The 21,522-nt window shown below is 34.6% G+C and overlaps 1 protein-coding gene across 11 annotated transcripts in view; it reads right to left on the bottom strand.

The window, feature by feature from the left end:
• The window catches only part of VRK2 (VRK serine/threonine kinase 2), a 97,369-nt gene that overhangs the window by 4,560 nt on the left and 71,287 nt on the right, over positions 1–21,522 (bottom strand). For 5 of the 11 annotated variants that reach the window (XM_033407259.2, XM_033407262.2, XM_033407260.2 and 2 more), the window contains 5 exons: positions 14,403–14,523; positions 11,959–12,026; positions 7,951–8,117; positions 4,135–4,290; positions 2,642–2,803 (listed from right to left, as the gene is read on the bottom strand). In XM_033407259.2, the coding sequence (XP_033263150.1) occupies positions 2,642–2,803; positions 4,135–4,290; positions 7,951–8,117; positions 11,959–12,026; positions 14,403–14,523 (674 nt within the window). The remainder of the gene's footprint in view (positions 1–2,641; positions 2,804–4,134; positions 4,291–7,950; positions 8,118–11,958; positions 12,027–14,402; positions 14,524–21,522) is intronic. The other 6 variants (XM_033407266.2, XM_012537043.3, XM_049695756.1 and 3 more) reach the window with 3 other exon arrangements.

A 21,522-nucleotide genomic window follows, 5' to 3' on the forward strand; every position in this document is an offset into this window, starting at 1 on the left:
GAATGCTTTTCCCCCTAAGATTAGGAACAAGGATGCCCACTCTCATTACTATATTGAGTAGTCAGTATAGTACTAGAGGTCCCAGCAGGTGTAATAAGACATGAAAGGAATAAATGAAAGGCATACATGTTGGAAAGGAAGAATACTCTATTTACAGACAACATGATTGATGATGTAGAAAATCCTAAGAATACAAAAGAACTACTAGAACTAATCAGTGAATTTTAGGAAGATCCCAAGACACAAGGTCAATATACAAAATCAATTTTATTTCTATATACCGGGAACAAATAACTGGAATATAAAATTTTTGAAAAAATGACATACAATAGGATTAAAAACCAAAATATTGAGAAATACTTTTAATAGAAGATGTATAGGATATCTACACTAAAAACTACAAAACATTGTTGAAAGAAACAAATAGAAGTCTCAGGTTCATGCACTGGAGGACTCAATGTTGCTGGGATTTCATTTCCCTTTAAACTGATCTCTAGATTTAGTGTAGTCCCAATTAAAATCCCACTGTGCTGTTTAGTGGGAACTGACAAGGTGATTCTTAAGTTTTATGGAGGGGACCAGGAACTAAAATGGCCATGGCATCTTTGAAGAAAAGAAAGGGGTTGAAGGACTTAAACTACCTAATTTCAGAACTTGCTATAAATCTACAGTAATTGATACTGTGTGGAATACACTGATAGAAAAGAGAGTCCAGAAATAGACCCATGCTTATATAGTCAGCTGACTTTTGAAAAACGCTCCAAAGAAATTTAATTAGGAAAAGGAAAATCTTTTTAAGAAATGGTACTGGGGTAACTGGCTTTCAATATGGAAGGAACCTCAACCCCTATCTCACACCATACCCAACTGATTTGAGATGGCTCACAGACCCAAGTATGAAAGCTAAAACTATAAGCCTTCTAAAAAAATATATAGCAAAGTAACTTTGTGACCTTGAGGTAGGCAAAGATTTCTTTACAGAAAAAAATAATAAATTGATAAATTGAATTTCAAATAAAAACAAATACTTCCTGCTCATCAAAGACACTGTTAAGTAAATGAATAGGCAGGCTGCACACTAGGAGAACATATCTACAATGTAGACATTGGACAGGAGACTTATATGTGGAATATATAGAGAATTCCTACAAGTTAATAACAGAAAGACAATCATTCAAATAAAAATGGATAAAACTTGAAAAGACACTTCACAAAAGAAGGTATATGAATGGGCAGTCAGCACAGGAAAAGGTGCTCACAATTATTGGTCATCAGATAAAGATAAGTGGAATCACCACGAGATACTAATATACACACGTTGACTAAAATTAAGACTGACAAACACCAAATAGTGGGGAGGAGGTGGAATGACTGGAACTCACATACGTTACTGATGGGAGTATAAAGTGGGAAGTATTTGTCAGCTTTTTATAATGTTGAACATACATCTGCCCCATGACCCAGCAATTCCACTTCTCAGGACAAACAAAACATATCCATAAAAGGACTTGTGTCAGAATATTCAGAGCGACTATATTCATGGTGGCTTGAGACACGGGCAGCCCAGGTACCCACTAATAGGAGAATGGATATGCAAATTATGGTGTAGTTATACAATGGAGGGTTGAAAAAGAGCACTCAAGAATATCTAAATTTTGTCACCAAGCAATATTTGTCTTCAGTTTTATAAATGGGAACTATAAAATGTGTCCTCTTGAAGTAGATTCCTTTGTATCAATTTGAAAATAAAATAAAAAGGAAATGATGCTACTGTGGTTTTATAACAGAATAAATGCAAGAGATTCCTATTAGTACGAAAAAAAGCATTTTTCTCTCTAGATACACTTGTATGCTTGCTAGTTAGATAAGAAATGCCTAACTTGTAGGCTTCTAATTTTTGCCTTGGCTGCCAGGAAGTTCAGAGCTAAATTCAGTGCTCAGTTTAATGATTAACATCCCAGCTGCCTGATTAACCAACTGTTTTTTTTGGGGGGGGGGGCATGGGGGGAGATAGAAGATGGGGGCATTATCTTGTTCCATATTGTAAACTACCTGAAACCATTTGGAAAATGACGTTGAAATCATATAAAATGTTAGCCATTTTGAGAAAAATTTTTTTTCACTGCAGATATAAATACCTTGTATGCTTCTCCTTGTCAAAAAAGGTTAAATTAGGAAAGACTTTTGCTGTTGCTTGAATGAGGCATCTGCTAAAGGTGAGTCACTAACCAAACAAATGATCGGATGATATAGAAGTCTGTCATTTTGAAATACAACCACAGTGACAGGGACCCTCTCACATCTGTTTATGAGTTAGACTGGAGGAGCCAACGTAACAGTATGGAATACGGTGAGTCCCTCATGGATCGTAGACGGCATAACAAATTCAAGTGCACTTCGTTAGATTCTCGGGCTAAAGAAAGAAATCAGATCTGCACGCAAGTGTGCTCACTGTCATTCTGTTTCTATGATAACTGGTTTTGGCTGCTTTGATTTTATCCACTGGATAGGATATTTTCTGTCCTTTCTCATTTAACAAAACTGTACAACCTTGGCCCTCAGGAGAAAAATAAAAGTCTTTATTCCCAAAGGGCATATTCTAATATAATATTAAGGGAAACAACAACAAAACGCCTCTCACCTGTGCTGTTTCACTGTTGGACAACCCAGTCAGCTTCTCCTCCTCTTGCACTTTTCTCCACGTTGCACAGGACTCAGCACTTTTCTCACTGTGGCCTTTTTTTTCTAGTAACCTATTTTGCATCTGATTGACTTGCTTTGTTGCAGCCTTTCGTGAATCAACCTGTTGATACAGAGTAAGTAATAATATATAAGGAAAACGTCTGACACTTGTAAAAAAAAAAAAAAATGCATTCATGTCCAGATTCTTGAAAATTTTATACTTGCCAAGCTTTGAAAAAAGGAAGAAATAAGGAGGAAACCAACAAATGGAAATTACAGAAAAGTACAGTAGTTGGCAAGATTCAGGGCTCTTCTCAATAGGACAAGACCAATAAAAATGAGTGTCACTGTCATGCACTCTTTAGAAATTATCTCTATAGATAATTTGCTTACTGAAAACAGCATTTTTACAGAAAACTGTCACATATGAAAACTGCACATGAATTCATTATTAACCTTTGTTGGGAGTGGATCCAGGACATCTTTTTAGTTTAAATTCTTATTAATTAGAATCTTAGTTTTCTATCATTGAAGTGAGCCTAATTAATGTGAACATAATTAGGAGCTTATGGTGTTGCTTACTTTTTTATACAGGTAAGTTAACCTTTGAGCAGATGAATAACAGTCCATGTCATCTAATACTGTGTACCAGTATCAGAGGTTAAATTCTACAACAAGCTTGCTGCCTCTGAGGTTTCTTTTTCACACCATGCTGTTATCTGGGGGATGACTTACTCTCAATAACCTTAAAGTAGACACAGGGCAGATCCCACAATACAGTTGGAAGATTGAAAGCCACAGTGAAGATCCTTATGTGAAGTATTTGTTCAGCAGCTTCATGTTTACAGCAGCTGAAAGTGCCATCACCTGTTTTCATGGGTTAAATAGGGGGCAGAAGATAGGAACAGTACAAGGGGAAATAATGGAGTAGCCAGTGCCAAACTAGAGAATGAATTACATTGGCTGAGCAAGCAGAGCCTTAATTTGTAGTCTCTCAACTTTTAGCTTCTATTGCCAAGTGTGTTCACTCCTTCCCTTTAAAATATGCTGGTATTTTGTGGCTAGGTTTAAGCTGTCACAACACCATTCTTTATTCATCCCTCCTCCTGGATTCCAGCTTCTCAAAGGATAGCAAAGCCATTGCTTCTCAGTAACCTGAAAATTGGAATTGCTTTCTGGTCACTCAGGGGTTCTTTATTTCTACCACTCAACTCTCCCCAACTCCTAGAAAAATTCATGTGTAACCACCTTCTGAGCCAGTTTTCCACTGAAGTTATCTTGGTAATAAATGCCCATCATACCACTTGTGTGAAACAAAGTGTTTCCCAAGGCTGCTGTACATAGTTCTATCTTAATAAAACACTGGCTTGGCAATCATTATGAGATGTGTTCTGTGACAGAAAGGATTAGTTGAGATACTGAGAATTTCAGTGCCTCCTATATGCTAGGCACTTTAGGTATACCAGTTTTTGGTCTGGGAGCCTCTGATGTACAAACAAAATTCGGTCTAATATATTCAGTCCTCTCTGAGGCCTCCTGGAAGAGACAATGCCTCCTGGATTTGCTGTCAGTTGGCTGGATGGTTAAGTTGTGCTGCCATGAACACTTCTATCTAATAAACAAAATGATATCCAATTTATGGAAAATTTCTATTTCTAGGGAAACTTTTAAAATGGTAAGAGTGAAGTGGGATCATGAAGTCTAACCCTTAATTGTGAACAGAGTAAAACTTTTTCTCAAAGATAAAAAAGTAAATATAGAAGACACTCTGGGTATCCCACATAAACAGAGGATACTATCCAAATGTGTGTCACTTTCCAGAAGGTGGCTATTCAAATAAGGTAATTTTTGTTTAACTCTTCATTGGCACGTCATACTGTTCTACAAAATAAGGAATACTTTTGGACTCCTAAAATTCAGTAAGCAACAATGTGCTTATAATTAAGAATTTATATTCTTTTTCTCATACAGAAAAGAAATATGAAGACAACTTTAATAGAATTATTTTGAGAATTAAAGCTCAAGTAAGAATTCTGTAAGCTTTTAAGTTCAATACAAAGATTACTACTACCAGTAATAATCTATTCACCCCTGGATTTGCTATACGAACCTCAGATTCCGGGTGAATGAAGAAACAAACTTTTTCTTGTCTGAAATTAGGATAGCTTGAACATTTTAACTATGACCTACAGCTACTCCTCTGCCTTAGTAAAGTGTTCAGGAAGGATGAGTGGCTCACTGTGCTCAGGTGTCTATAAAATTACAAAATGGATTCACGCATCAGAATAAGGAGGGAGATATTGGTAAACTGATGAAAGGATCCACTGCTGGCTCTTGAGGAAATGACTTACTCAAGGGTTGAATTGAGGCCTCCTGTAATGCTGGTTTCTAGCTTGGCTTTAGCATTGTCATCCAGGAATTCTGGAGCTTTAGCTCACCTCAATAAGCATTCTTACTGAATATGGTTTCCTTCAGTGAATTTTGGACATTACATCCCAATGGATGGCATAAATAGACTGAGGTAGCCCTGATGGTAAGATTCTTCTAATATGACAATGCCAGAGCCTTCAGAACTACTAGAGAGTAATATCAGCTATACATAGTATCATTTTGATCAAGGCAAATGTCCCAAAAGATTTGCTTTTCAGGAAAAAATATCAACATCTCTACTACCTTGACAAAAAGTTCATTTCCAATTTAACTTCAGTAACAGTATTTGAGGACTTCAAGAAGAAGGTTCAGCTTATAGGGAACAGTTTATGATGCCTAGTAAAACCCAGTATTGGATAAATCCCTCTGGGTTTTTTTGCAAAAAGATGCTATAAGTTTGCTGCGATTCTTATGGTGATGTGCTATTTTATAATACCTAACCAAAACATATTTTTGTTATCGCTACTAAATTTAAAAGGCACAAACCACTTATACTGAGGGAAATAACACTTAAAAAATTAAACATTCATAACTTTCCTTTGAATACTGAATCATAGAAACGTTTTATTTATCTAACTATATATGTTTCCTGGTCCACTGACTTCTTTTTAAGTATCTTTATCCAAAAATTACAAGTCCAGAGTTCATTATTTATTTTGTTAAATAATTAGATCCATGTATAGAGTAACAAGAAATATCTTTAGCTACTAATGAGGGGATTCTGTCTAAAAAGAAATTTGGGGCCATGTGATTGATATTCATTCTGGACTTAAAAATGATTTTTGTTATGGAAGCAATCAACTGTGGAAACGATCCTTGATCATTTAGGAAAACTGAGTTCAGGACAGTTTACATTATCATACTGTGCTTTTGATCATTTTCAAGTTTGGTTTTTGCAGTATTTCAAAATCTGTCAACTTAATTTAAAAATAAAAAATTTAAGGTGTGGTCACATATGGTGAACCTATATAATTATCAAATATATTAGTGTACTCAAAATACTACAGAAATAAAGTCATTATTCAGTAAATATTGATCTGCTATGAAATACATCCCCGATTCATCTTAATGTCTGTATACTGAGGCTGATCATATTGTTAACAGAAATTAGCTAAAGTCTTAAGAATGCATATTATTCTTAGTGTTTTCTTTTTACTCATAATCAAAGTGCTCTAATCAAAAGGGAAGAACAGAATATTTTTGATTGAGGCTTACTGGAAAAAAATGTTTTATGTTCTATCTCTGCATATAAAAATGGTTTCACCATAAACATCCTTTGAATTTGATGAAACTGAAAATTCTGGTGGGTAATAATTAGAATTTTATATCAGAGGATATAGCTATCAGTTTTTTAAATGGCTTCTTTTATATTTCAATTAAGTTTATGAAACTGAAAAACTACAAAAAAGGAAAAAATCTACTTAAATTAGTGTGGATTAAGTGCTGGCTGTTACTGCAAGGGAAATACTATGTCAAGGAAAATGGCTCTTTGTTTTGTTGCAAAAGTGGTAAAAACACAAAAGTCAATAAAACTGTTAAAATAAGTCTCAGTAATTACCAAGATCAAAATGCAGTGGCTTTTTATTAAACATGAACTTTTGTTCTGCCTTCTGCAATACGTAAATAGTACTGACAATTGGTTTGTGAGGCACTTGCTACAATAAAATGTAATTGTATCATGAGAGAAAGGTGACAATCAGGAGATCATGAAAAAATTACATATTCTCACTGGTAGTTAATTAGCCATGCAAAACCTCCTCAAACAGATATTCTCTTCTATTAGGAATGATTACTATGCAGGCCTACAGATGTCAATACCACAGTCATTCAAATACTTCTTTCCCTACTAATTGAAGGTTGTAAAGCTCTGGTGCCAAGGTTTTGCTTCCAAAGAGCTAATTTATGACTAGAAGGATATTTTATGTCTTCAGTTGCAGCAGCTACAAAATTCAGCAAATCAGAACCATCTGTGCACTGATACTTGACTCACCATTCATCTAGCAGCCTATCAGTCACATTAGTTTGCATCCTGCATTCTTGGCTCATGAATACTTGTGATGATCCAAAGTTCACAAGAAATATTAAAAATGAATGACATCCTGACCCTACCTTAATGTACATGCATCAGGAAACAAAGCCCTCCATTTTTTTTTTTTTTTTTTTTTTTTTTTTGGCACATGGGCAGCGTCAAGTCAGGATTAGACATTTAGTTGCCTGTCCAGTAATGTTGTTGATAGCAGTCTCAAGGCTTCTCCCACCTTCTTAAAAAATGTTTCAAGTTCTAATTCTTTTGTGTTGTTTCCAGTTCTAATTTTTTTAAAAAATGTTGCTGTGAGGGAGTCAGTTGGAAGATAAAGTGGAAGGTGTAACTTTAAAAAATAACTTTTTGCAAAAAAGAATTGTTTCTATAGATTGAAGAATCAGCACATACAAATATTCTGGTAAAATTTAAGAATATTATTACCACCACCAAATTATGGCCAAGAGTAAGCAAAAACAGAGGGATGGCTAAAGAAAATCTGAAGAAAAGCAGCAAAAAAGGTTTCCATGAATAAAGCTGGATTTGCCTTTAATATCTTATCCTAGTCCTATCTCTATGACATCAGTAACTGCTTTATTTCTTTAATAATACACAACAGGCCACAGATCCTACTATTTTTCTCTTGAAGACAACAAGTCAAAGGAACCTTCAGTAAAATTTCTCGGAGCTCAGGGGATATAAGAATTAGATATAAGTAAGAAACAGGACTGTCAGACTCATTTTGACACCTAAAACAACTTCATTTGGTACATAAGCTTCACAGAGGTCATCACTGGATTCCAGGGACCGTTACTTACCTTTTGATTATTTGGAGTACGCACATTTAAGCTCTCTCCTTTAGGGGAAAATTCCAGTGGTCCTAAAGGTATTCCACTTGGGTTCAGAATTTTCTTGAGCATTTGATAGTTTGGCTTTTCATCATATGCTAAATTATGAGCACATACCAAATACTGGGCTATTTCACCTGTGAAGTATTAAATTTTTTTAATGTCATTCATAATGGGAAAAAATTTCAAAACTCCAGTATTCTCAAAATCTCTGTTGTTTTTCTCTTACACAAGCAAGTGCACACACACACATACACCCCCTTCAAAGAAACTAAGAATGAACAGTTCAACAGGAAAGTACTCTTTAAATGATATCCAAAAATGACTGAAATCTAGTGACCTACAGACTGGACAAGATGGGAGAAACTAGTGGGTTTTTTTTTTTAACATATCTTTGTTGATAATGTTTACAATTCACTCATCAAAAGAAGCAAATTTTTAAAATTATAGTTAGTGATTTTGATTTATAGGATGCAACTACTAAGAACTACATGAATAATATAACAGAACCAGCCATACTTCACACTTTTTTTCTGAAATTTTAAAAATTCAGTTAAAAATACATTTTTTGAAGTTTTAAAAATTCAGTTAAAAATGTAAACAAAAATACCAAACAAAAGCAAACAAAAAATACTATAAACGTCCTTACTTTAAAGGAAGAAATCATTGCAAATTGTAATTAAGGCTTTGATTTTGAGATTACAACAGTTCATTCAGAGATGACCTTGAATTCTACAGTTTTAGCCGTGACTGACTTTAGAATTTGCCGAACCTCGCTCAAGTCCTGCATACCTAGCTAGCCCAGGGCAATCATGGCATAGCCTTTCTGATTTAGAGCACAAGGATGAGAAGTTGCCACCTTTCAATTTTTCTCTTCCCTAGAATGGTATAGTAACCTCCCCACAAAAGAAGTTATGAACTGCAAACTTTGAAATACAGTACAAGTAGAGTCAGTAACCAAAAATTAGAAATATAGCCACTTTACAACAAATGTAGTTTGCATTTTTGTTTCAGGTGGAGGTTCAATCTGAGATATAAGTGATAATACCATACACTGTTTAAAAACTGGCATATTTTCATTTGTTAACAGAGATGTTTATACTCCATAAACTAGTTTTTCAAGCCTTTCCTCTTCAAAAACTTATTACTGACCCAGACACAAGTACCTCTTACTTTCTCACTAAGTTGTTCATATCCTATGGTGGGGAAATTGGGGAAGCTTCGTGGCTTGTCAGAACTGACTTCCTAAATCTTTGCTCCCTTCCAGGCCTACCTCCTTTCAAGTGGGGAACTGCAGAGACACTGGGTTTCACTCCCTACAGGGAAAAATTCCAAAAGGAATAGTCATTCTCTCCGCACCCCCCCCCACCCCCCGCCCCGGCACCAAGGAAAGTCAGAGAGTGACCATTTTACACTGTATTGTCCACAACTATTTTCCAGGAACATAAGGCTATTGCAGCTAAAATGAAAACTCTTGGCTCCAGAGTTTTTTTGGTTTTTTGGATACTGTGGCAATTCTGCAACCTTTTTTCCTCTCTAATGTATAAGATGTCAAATTCTGTTATCTAGCACTCGCTCGACCAGATCTCTGTAACTAGGAAGTGCTGCAGCTTCATCACATTTATAACTCATGTTTCCAGAAGCCCTTTGTGGGGGCATCCAATTCTTGAAGAGATGATCCAAAAGAAAAAAGATTAACTTACATCCACTATCATTTTAATATGAATATTCTGTTGTTCTTTGTTCCTTTCAAGATTGGTAAGCCCAGTTTGGTATATATTACAATTCTATTAACCAGAATATCCCAAATGAATAAGAGAGCTGAATATGTTGGGGACACTTTTCACAAATCACTGTTAGAAGACAATGGAAGACTCCTGGCACTCCACCAGCTGATAGTAGCTGTGCTGCAAAGCCTTCATGGGTCTGGGGTTTGAAAAAATGAGGTCCCAGTGAGGTAGGAGAGGGAGAAAAAGAAAAGGGCCACCTCTGTTATGAATATATTATGATAAACCTGATGCTTAGATGATTGTGATATAGTACTGGTTTAAATGTTAGCCTTTCAAGATCTGGATTTATTATATTAAGTACACCTTTTAATTTACTAGCATATTTCCAGAGTTATAAAACAAATGCTTTGAGCAGTATGAAATTATGATATTCTTGAATCATCTGCTTTTTAAGCTAGTGAAATATTAAGTATCATTACTATCATTTCAAGAGGTAGAAACTTTTGAAACTATTATTGATATTATTACACTGAATTGGACATGCATGTTGCAAACTTCTCAGCTGTTTTCATAAAATGTCTTAGTAATAAACCTTTTGTAAATCGGATTCTCATGCTAGCAATACCCACTCTCCTAAGCATAACCAACTAACTTGAGAGACCTTAATAATAATAATATTTATTATAGTTATATATTATAGTTAATATATATTATAGTTAATAATAAAGTTTCAACATTTTGTGCTTTAGAAATAGAAATCTGCATTTTATAAAAGAATAGTATAGACCCAAACAAATGGTTTGTACCGAAAAAGAGGAGCCTGGCACTCCTCCCACCATTTCTCGTACCACTCAAATATTATATTTAGCAACAGCAGTGTCCCAGAAATATACACTGGTCCATAAGCATTTATTGTGTACAATCCAGGGCACATGGGCTTTCTTTCCTAATCCTAAACTGAACAGTTACCTTTTGTGCATGAGAGACAAGAAAAGAGATACACAATTTAAAAAAATTTTTAACATCTCCTCATCTCTTTTCGCTGTCCTGTTGAGTAAAATGAAAGCTGTGTGACTTGGTAAAAATGCCAATAAGAATATTAGCCAGAAAGGAATACTGGCATATTGACTGAGTTACTCAGTGCAGTTACATAAATGAAAAGTTTTCATCTTTCAACCCATCCCCCAAAATGAGAATACTACTCTCCCGTTTGCCTCCCTCCATCAGAAGGAAAGAGACAACAGAGGGTGGGAAGCAGAAGACTCATACTGGGTAGACTTGTGGGATTTGGGAAATGGAGGTGGGAAAACAGAACTGGTCTGTTCATTTCCTAAGGAAATGAAAATTTTGGTTTCTGGTCAAAGAAGGGCTGTAAGTATAAGTTTAAGATGATTTAACTCTACTTTTAAACTCTCATGTGGAAACTGATACTATTTGACCTTATCTAGACACTCAGCGTACATATTTACTTTCATAAGTCAGCTAAAAGCTAACTTCGAAGTTGCCCGGTAGAAACAGAGATCAAGATTCACTCTGCCTATTGTCTTGGACAGAAAGCAAGCCGGACAGCAGAAGCAGGCTCTGCTCTGTGAGGCAGTCTAACTCGGTGGTTAACTGGGTGCTGAACAATGTGCCATGCAGCACTTGGGTAATTCTGAATTGCCTTACTATTTTTACTGATAGTACTACCAATTAAAGAATTCCGAAATGGTCTATACTAACATGAAAGAGAAACCTGTTCACTGAAATATACTCCGAATCCCAAGGTCATATGCCTTGCCAATCCAAAAATTTTTTTCTGGCTGTTGAGTCAGACTATAACCCAAGTCTAAACAGCATTCAAGGGTTTAATGGTTTGTTTTTTTAAATTATTAATTGAAAGTAGTCTTTCCTTAGATCAACTTTCTCTTCTTTCAGCAACACACATAGGAACAAAAACGGAAAGTCCACTCTGGAGATACCAGATACAGTTGACCATTAAACCTGTGCATGATTCCCAAAATATACATCTAAAAGACAGCAATGCCAGCAGCAGAGCCCAGAACGCTGCCTGCATATATTCTTGCAGCATTCTTGTGTCCTGATGAAAAGAGGATCTCAACAATCTCTTCTCTAGCAACGTATCTGTAACCCTGGAGAGTTTCTTCCCATCACTATGGGAATGGGACTGGGTGCAGCAAAAGCTACAAAACAAGAGTGACAAATGTGGTGAGCTGTAAATCGTATAGGAGAAGGCAGAAGTTATCACCTGACTTACAGCAACTGCTTCCGGAAGGAGCCCATTTAAGCACCGACTCAGGCAGCTCATCCAACAGACTAAAACAAAACAGAGTAACACACAGTGAATTTGTTTGCAATCCTGTGATTTACTGTTTTGATTAGAAAACAAAACTCTGTGGGTCACCAGTAATGTGACTTTCCATACTTTTTTTTTTTCACCCACCTGTAATGGGTAAGGGGGTAAGTGGATGGGGGAGATCCCTCCAATCTCACTGATCGATTTTATATCAATCACCTAGAAACTAAATGTAGAACTACAGTATAAATGCTTTAATACAAGGTCTGTATGTGTAGAAATGTAGAAGTAGGGATACATGATTTTAAAAAAAAAAAAACCTTAAGAAAAGAATACATAGAAAAATGTTATCTGGATTTTCAGGCTATTTCTCCTCAGGTACTCAGCACTGGGGAGGGGCAAATTATTTAATATTTTATGTATATTGTTCTCAATTGGGCAGTTGCTTTATGCTATGCCATGATTAAACAGGTTAACAAGAAATATCCAAAAAACAAAACAAAAAACCCATTATTCTAACACTTTCCAGTGTTTTAGACTGAACAAGTACAAATCTCTTAAGTTGCTTCAGCCACAAATATATAAACATTCAACTAAAATTACTAATATGAATGTTTGATTCACAAACTCAGGCATAGGCAGAATTGCAACAATAAATGCACTGATCTAATATTACCCTATGTTAGGAAAATAAAGGGCATATGGGATACAGTATTATGGTTAAATATACAAGCCTGCCCTTATGGGGAAATTCAGCGTTATGCCTTCTCAGCAAGTTGAATAAATTATGATTATGTATTATATAAAAAGTTTGAACATGTCTTATATATATATATAAGATATATATCTGTACGTATCTTAATTATACATATGTCTTAATTATAAACTTCATAATACAATATTAGCTTTATTGGTCAATAGGTTTATATTAGTAATCAGGTCAAAATGAATATATTAATATATGCAAGGGGCCCCAAAATACAAATGGAGATTATGTTTATTAGCATTATATTTTTTTATTTATGTAATACCCTATTATATTCAAATATATACATGTAGGTATATTCATTAGAGACATATACAATGACGACATCTATATATGCATATTGATAAAAGACTAAAATAATATTAGTAAGTCTTATTAAAAGAAAAACACATATAGGATCATTGGAATTAAAATGTTAAGTCTTTTAAATAAACTATTCAAATTAGGTAAACTGAGGTAGAAAATTGGAAACCAAGCCTTTATATATGCCCATTGCTGTCCTTTGACTTGACGCATATATTGAAAAATGTTAGTCACCTGAGGGTTATATGGACACATCAGTCACCACAATAAGTAACTGATTAGACAGTTCTAATACTGACATGTAAATGTGTTAGTTTTGGGAAAGGGACTAGGACGCTCAAGATTCCAAGTGGAGAAATATTTCATAGAATATATGTCAGTATTTACCAATGTAATCTGCATTATTCTGTATCTGCAGGCTAGCTTTCCTCTCTCTTAAGAACTGATGCCATACTGAATTAGAAAGACTGATTTCTATGGATCAGCTAGCTACCCCTTTTTAAACTTCTGTTGTGACTTGCCCTATTAAAATACAGCTGCTTTTTCCAATTGCGATATTGTATCTGTGGATAACTACTGTTGAGAATATCTTGGTGCATAATGAAAACCTGGCTATGCTGTGCTACATGCAATTGACTTTTTGTTAGGCCTGATCAGTGAGAAAAACAGTAAAATAGTAACCCACTCTATTCTCAGTCTAACCTAATTCTCACCCTAATAGAGTTTAGGTGATAAAAATTGAATGTGGAATATTAAAATGTTTATGTGGCTGCAAAATGATCTCTTACATAAACACCTCATATACAAATTCTGTTTGTTTCTTCCTTAAGAAACAAAACATACACTCCCCCCAATAACAGGATTAAAAACAATGTATGTTGCTCTCACTTGAAAAATATAAGCCCTGTTTGTCCCATTTCACTTTGTTGCTTTGCACAGTTAATATCAATCACACCAAGCTCACACTAACTCCATGTACTTATACAATGCTAATCTGAAAATACTCTTCCTTGAAAATACCACCACCTAGAATCTAAGTTTTGGAAAACACCGTGTGAAGGAACAAATATTTCACTCTTTATTTTGTATTACAACTCTCATACATATGATCTCATAGGTGTTAGCTTAATGGATTTTATGTCTGTAAGCTGTTTGGGTTTTTTAAAATATTTTTCAAATTTAAGAAATTTGCTTTGGCTATCCTATTGAATGAATAGGTTGAATGAATGAATAGGTTGAATGGCAGTCTTCTCTGAGATATTAACTCGCTTTAATGTGTCCCTTCAGACCTGGTGCTGTACATAATGGAATACTTGAAAATCTGTACTTTGTTTTAGCTGTCTGGACAGCCACAGGGTCCTCCAGGTTCTGCTCCCAGGGCAGTCTCCCACATAACCACCGCAGCAGGCAGTAGCCGAGGATTTCAAGGTCACTTCGTCTGGACAGGGCTATAGGAATAAGCATTAAGAGAGAAAGATGAGGGATAAGTCATTTTTGAGAAATAGAGAAATCACTGAATGAACTACCACTGATGAAATATGAAAAAGCCAAATGGGCGATGTGTTTTGTTTGTTCAGCTGGAGTAAAGCTTAAACGCCCAGGCGTTTGGCCCCGGTCCACAGAAAGGCAGTGACTTCTTGCTGTTGAAAGTAAGGGTCAGTTTCCTCACCTCCTCCAACTTCATCCTTTCTGAGTCTGGCCTGTCACATGAACTTGATCTCCATGGCCTCTGACATGATCCAGACAACCCATAACCTGGCACCGACACTTTCTCAAAGAGCCAAGCAGTAAAACAAAGAAAGAAATGTCTGCAGCTCAATTGCTAACACATATTCCAGGAAGTCCATGGGGTCTGCATTGGTCATGCAGAGACCCTTCAAGTGCAGACTAAACACTGATGGCCTTTCCTGTTCCACTCAGACTAGCAGCACTGGAAATCGGAAAATATGACGAAACTGCCATCTAGTGTACACTATTAAAAAACGGGTCTTTCTTAAGATTTTTCAATTAAATGAAAAAGCACAGGATACATACGCCTGCTGTTTTGGGTACACGGATCTAAAATTTTACAAGTATTATTTTAGATATAAGCAGTGCTAAAGCGAACTTCTGATCAAATCTCCTGAATAAAAAATATAAAGGTAAAGAAATAATGTGCATGAGGGGTGGGGTGCAGGTGGTGGGGAGTAAATTTTAAAGCCAAAGAGAGGTTTCCATAATCTAATATAAGATGGCTTTTCATAAAAAAATACAGTAAAAGAACATTTTGAGGCCACTGTAAATATCATTTATATAAAACTACAGACTAGTGCCATAGACTAATTTCATGATAATTTTCTGTATTTTTTTTTAAAGTAACTGATTTCAAAAGAAGGACAAAAATATCTAAGAAACATGTCAAATATAACAAATACTACTGAAATAATGATTACAACATTAATAAAATCCCACAAAATAAACTCATTTTTATAACCATTCCAAATTGTTATAAAATAGCCTGGCTCATACTTCTACCATTACTTGAATGTTCATCTATGTAGGGATGTAAAATCTCCTAAGTGCAATACGCGGCTGTTAAACCCGCTGTAAACAGGTATCCTGGTTTTATTACCTTTCATTACATACATTCTGAAAAGTCACTCAGTAAACTTAGTTTACTTTAAAAAGTTATCTACAAAGAACAATGCTGCTAGCATATCATAACTACTTTTGGTCACCATACATAAGTTACTATAAAAGCAGAAGACAAGATTAGCTCTTACACATACTCTATCTTAACTGCTATTAGAGTACCGGATTTATTAAAGGCCCTTCAATCAAGCAGAATGCGACAGTCCCATGGGTACTGTTCACTTTCTGCACAAGCTTCAACAATGTCCTAATGCAAGACTTGGCTCCCCTATTAAAATAAAAACACAATCTCTACCACACTGCTTTGTAGTGATTTCTTCAGTAATAAATCTCCCATTAATAATGGAATGGTTCCATTTGTACAGATGTGTTCACAAATCCCTTTTCCATTATGGCAATTCCTGATTACCACCACTTAAAAAAATTCACATCCTCTCATTTTCAAAAAATTATATTCTGGCACCTGTTTGGACGACATAGGCTACACACAAGAGGCCCTCTGAGGAAAAACAATCAGAATTAAAATGGAATGAACCTTCCCAGCCACTTCCCCCAACCCCCCAACTGAGGGATTAATTGATATGAAGCTGTAAGTAATGACAAGTCATTTAGATTTCTGAAGCCAATCTTTCATAAACTGGTCTTCATTTGAAATAGCCCTTCGAGAGTTAACTTACTTCACTATCATAGTTCAGTTTTACCTAATTAAAATACAGCACCACATTTTTCAAACTTTTCTTTTACTGCATATATACATTAATAATTATTGTTAGGTAAATGTTTTACCACTCACTGTTTCCAATAAGTTCTGCAGACATACATGTAATGTTAAAAAAAAAAATTCTATAGTCACTCTTTCCCACCATTAAACAGACAGATGAAAGGATTAAAAATGTTTCCAAGTACACACCTTTCCCTGAAATTCCCTCTCAGGGAAACAAACTGCAAAGTGTGATGTGTTTTTGAGAAGTTAAACTCTAACACTGTACAAGCGATTATGTCTTTTCTCCATCTACTACATACAGAAGAGTAATTTTAACACTGGTTAAATTAATTAAAATATTTTGGATGACAATATTAGCATCTATGAGTGGGTATGTAATTAACACAATGAACTGATCATATATTTTTAAGTTTAAATAAAGTACATCATCAAAATATAAATGATATGATAATGATAACTGTTGAATCTAGGAATTGAATATTTGGATATTTACTATATTATTCTACTATTTCCTGTATATTTGAAAACAATTAAATAAAATGCTGAAAATTTAAAAAAAGAATTGATCATAGTTGAGGAAGACTACTAATTAACATCTAACAATGAAAATATTTTTTAATTTGAAAGTTGAAACATATATTATGGATTATTTTGGTTTTGTATAATTTGTATTTCTGTATAATTTATTGTAATACATAAGGTTTTTCAGTTGCATTTGATAGTTAACATAATCATTAGCAGCATATTTTCATATAGATTTCCTAAAGTCACACTTTTACTTATGGTACTTCTGCTTAGAAATACAGGAAGATTTAGTTATCAATATTCTCTTGTCACTTTCTAAATATAATTTAGCATCTAATTTTTATTTCGCATATTAATATGGAACAATGTAAATGAATCTTTTCACTGAAAGCCTGTGGTGTTCTCAGTTGCTCAACATTTCTAAATGATAAAGTATTGCCAAGACTAACCAAAAAAAAAAAAGGCACAGGTGGGGTGGGACTTGAATTCGATTTCACTAGAAAGCAGATTCCAGAAACAGCTGACACTAGAATACATAATTAAAATAAAAACGATCAATGTGATTTATGAAGCTGCTACCGTGCCAGACACTCTACTGCTTTTATATCATCTTATTTAATCATCCTAACAATATGAGGTATCATTAACCCTGTTGACAAATAAGAAAATAGAGGCTCAGAGAGGTTAAATAACTTGCTCAGTATCACACAGCAAAAAGTCACAGAGCTCTGTATTGAAATCCAAATCTTTCAGAATCCAGAGCCAACACTCCACTCAATCTACCAATTACTTTGCCTCCATTGTTAGTTTTGCACCATTTAGACAACATAACATATACCCTTCTACAGTTAGGGAAGTATTTGAAGCAGGCATTTTAACTTAAAACACCAAAAGACATACTGACCAAAGACAGTTGTATTGGCAAGGAAGAAATAAGCGGCAGATCCTGAGGTCTAAGCTGTAACACTAACAAAATTTTTCATGCAACTATCCTTACATGACACTATTTCTGTAAAACTACTTCATTCTGATGAAGAAGAATGTTTAATTAAAACATTAATTTATAAAGTGTTAAACGGTCCTTCCAAGCTGAAATGAGAACAACAAAGAAATCACATTGGAGGACTGGTCCTTATTCTAATGACAAACTGGAGTAAAATTATCTGGGTGCAATTCACCAAATGGAATGAAAGAACTGGGAGAAAAAGAAAAGTATCAGTGTTAATCCCAAAATGGCTCTGATTATTTGCCTAAAGTGTTTCCTGTTGAGTTTTTTTCTTACATAGAGTAACATTATCAAGTAGGAAGAAAAACAAGATTTGCTAGGAAATAATAAAGTGAACTAGAAAACTTTTGCCTTAAGCAGACAGGGTCTAAATGCTCAAAATACTGGCTTATATACTCAGAAATGACAATAAGAAAGCAGAAAACATCTGAGTAAGACGTTCACCTGAGAAGTGAATGGTGACTATGCAGAATAAATTTAAAGTTGATTCTTATTTTTCTAACTAGTAACCTATGTTATTCAGTAGTTTGTCAATTCAGATGTATAAAGAGCTAGGAAATTTTATGGTGGCCACAATTTACTGCAATTTCAAAAAGGATATTAGGAAAGTAGAATACAATGTGTCACATTTCAAATAAAATAATAAACCAGGTCGCTTTTATTTCTTCAGTACCTTTTAAATTCTAAGCCTCAGTTTTTTATGAAACACGTGTGAGGCTTAGGAAAAGTTATTCAACAGAGCAAAGGTATCTTACATTTGACCAATGTGTATTCTTAACTCAACCAAATAGTTTAAGACCTATGCCAAGACTTTGAAAGTCATGTCTAAATGTCAAAATTGGGTTATGTCATACAGAAAGAATAGTGTCTTCATTAAAATTTATTTATACATCAACCAAAGACTATTTATAGCAGTGAAATTTACTTAAAAATAAAAATCAACATTGTGTTTTTCTGACTACTAATAGATTCAATAGAGCATATCAATAACTTGGTTTACCTTAATATCTTATAATTGAAAAATGGGTTCCCTTTTCTGAATTATTGTTTAAGAAGATAAATATTGTATAAACCATGTCATTTCCCCAAGTTTGGTAGCATGAAAACACATTCTCAGTTTATTTCACATACATTTTGTAAGCTGGAGTGCTAGATTAGAGTGAAATGAAGCCGTGCAAGAAATAACACAAGACTTGGATTTTATATGCTGTAGCAATTGGCAAAAATTTTTAAAAGTATGTAATATATTTCCTTCCTTGATACTGAACATATTATATAAACAAATGGACATTTAAAATGCAATTTAGATATCATATTTTATGGTCATCAATGATGTCAAATTAAAACAGGTATTATACACTCAGTGCACAAGTCTGAAGTATTTAAAAAAGCTCAGTATGTTAAATGCAGTATATCTCTAGAGAAATTAGGTATTGACTGCATGCCTCAGTGAGCAGAAAAATCTACAAAAATCTATACCACACATTGATCCAAATATTGCTTTTTAACATTACTAAGAATGTAAAAAATTTTAAAACAGTATATTTGACACAGATATAATTCTCTGTGATTATCAGGCAACAAGCCCAAAATATGTCAATGTTTATACATGTTGGTTTTTATGAAGAATAAAAAATTAATAACAGATGAGATAAGCCCAAAATATATTACTCTAATTTTACACTAAATGAAGCACTTCAGCCTCTCAGAAAACACTTTTAGGTCATATATGAGAACTGAGTTTGGAAGAATAACTGCAATTTAAAAAATACAGATACATAGACGCACTACAGTTCAAGAATAGTTATCTATCCATTCATCCATCTGTCCATTCACCTCTATATATCTCTATTGATATTTTTTGGCTTATAACAGTACAAGCTACCCTCTTACACAGCTGAACTAGAAAATGCTTAGGTGAAACTGCTGACTGGCACCTTATACAAGCTCCTTCATTATAAAAACCCAACTAATCCACAGAAACATGAGAGTTAGCTTCTGTTTCTGAATAACCACCTCAAAGGTAGCGGAGACCAGATAGTTTGATCAGGTTAACAATATATCTGTTAAGTTGCTAATCCGTAAGTCACTTTTACATTGAAGGCTGAATATTTCCCAGGGCCTGATCGAGCACAGATAAACCTAAAACATAACAAATGCTTTGATAACGAGAGGTTATATTTCCTAGTGATAACTTGTTTTACTCTTTATGTTTTCCTTTGCATTATCTTCCTCAGTATTTATTTGAGCTCATAGCTGGACTGGTACAGAAAAGATTCTTCTGAGATTAAACTACATAGTGTGTACTGAAAGTAAACACATGAATATTTATGAATCTGACATTCTGCATTTACCTATAAGGATTTATGGCCTTGTTTAATTCTAGTTTCTAGATATGACTAAATGATTACTTCATTTCTAATAAAATCCTAAAGTGAAATGTTTTATTTTGGAAAATTAAATGTAAAACATGAAGAATGAATAGTATTCAAATATTTGAGGATACCAAACCTTTCTTTTTTTATGCTAGACTAAAACTGCATGTTAAAATTTCAGCAAATATATATATATATATATTTATGTATGTCTACATCTATGTATATATACATGTATGTGTATATACATGCATATATGTGTATATATACACATATATATGTATATCTACATGTAAATACAGATATGGTGAAAAGTTTAGTGTACATTCTATTTTAAACGCATTAAGGGAATCTAATTTTTATAGAAATCTTGTGAAACCCATGATGAATACTCACTCCAGCTCATCACTTTCAAATACCAAAAATACGTAATGTAGGCTCTCCCCTGAGTAGTCTTCCCAAAGAGATAATATCTTTTCCCCATCATTCTCAGTTCAATCTTCTCTCCAAAGACCTAGCATTGTGAAATCTACCCAACTCATCAACATGTATTATTATTTAGGGAGCAAAAAACTTAAATGCACTATGGAATAAAATTTTGTTCAAATCTTTCATGAAGACGGCATAATGAAAATACTGCCCTAAACTATGGAATAACTAAGGAGGACTTCCAGAATTACCACAGTCCAAACACTGACCAGACCAACATACGACAACTCGACTTTCCCATTCCACAATCACAGTGGCTTCCTAAATGTTTTTTTTTCTTTTTGCGGTACGCGGGCCTCTCACTGTTGTGGCCTCTCCCGTTGCGGAGCACAGGCTCCGGACGCGCAGGCTCAGCGGCCATGGCTCACGGGCCCAGCCGCTCCGCGGCATGTGGGATCTTCCCGGACCGGGGCACGAACCCATGTCTCCGGCATCGGCAGGCGGACTCTCAACCACTGCGCCACCAGGGAAGCCCCTAGATGTTTTTTTAATAGTCAGAATCTAATAGGATCAGTATTAGAGCTATGGGTTGAACTAAGTGGCCCAACCATAAGTTAATATCATCATTGACATAATTGGACCAAAGCTTAAGAATCTGTATGATGAATTTCCAGTTACACCACTATCAAAAAGTACTCTCAGGTTTCTAAATATTCTTTCATACTAATATATCGGGCAAATCACTACTTTTCTAACC

Source organism: Orcinus orca, chromosome 13 (genome assembly GCF_937001465.1).
Source record: "Orcinus orca chromosome 13, mOrcOrc1.1, whole genome shotgun sequence".
Taxonomy (NCBI): domain Eukaryota; kingdom Metazoa; phylum Chordata; class Mammalia; order Artiodactyla; family Delphinidae; genus Orcinus; species Orcinus orca.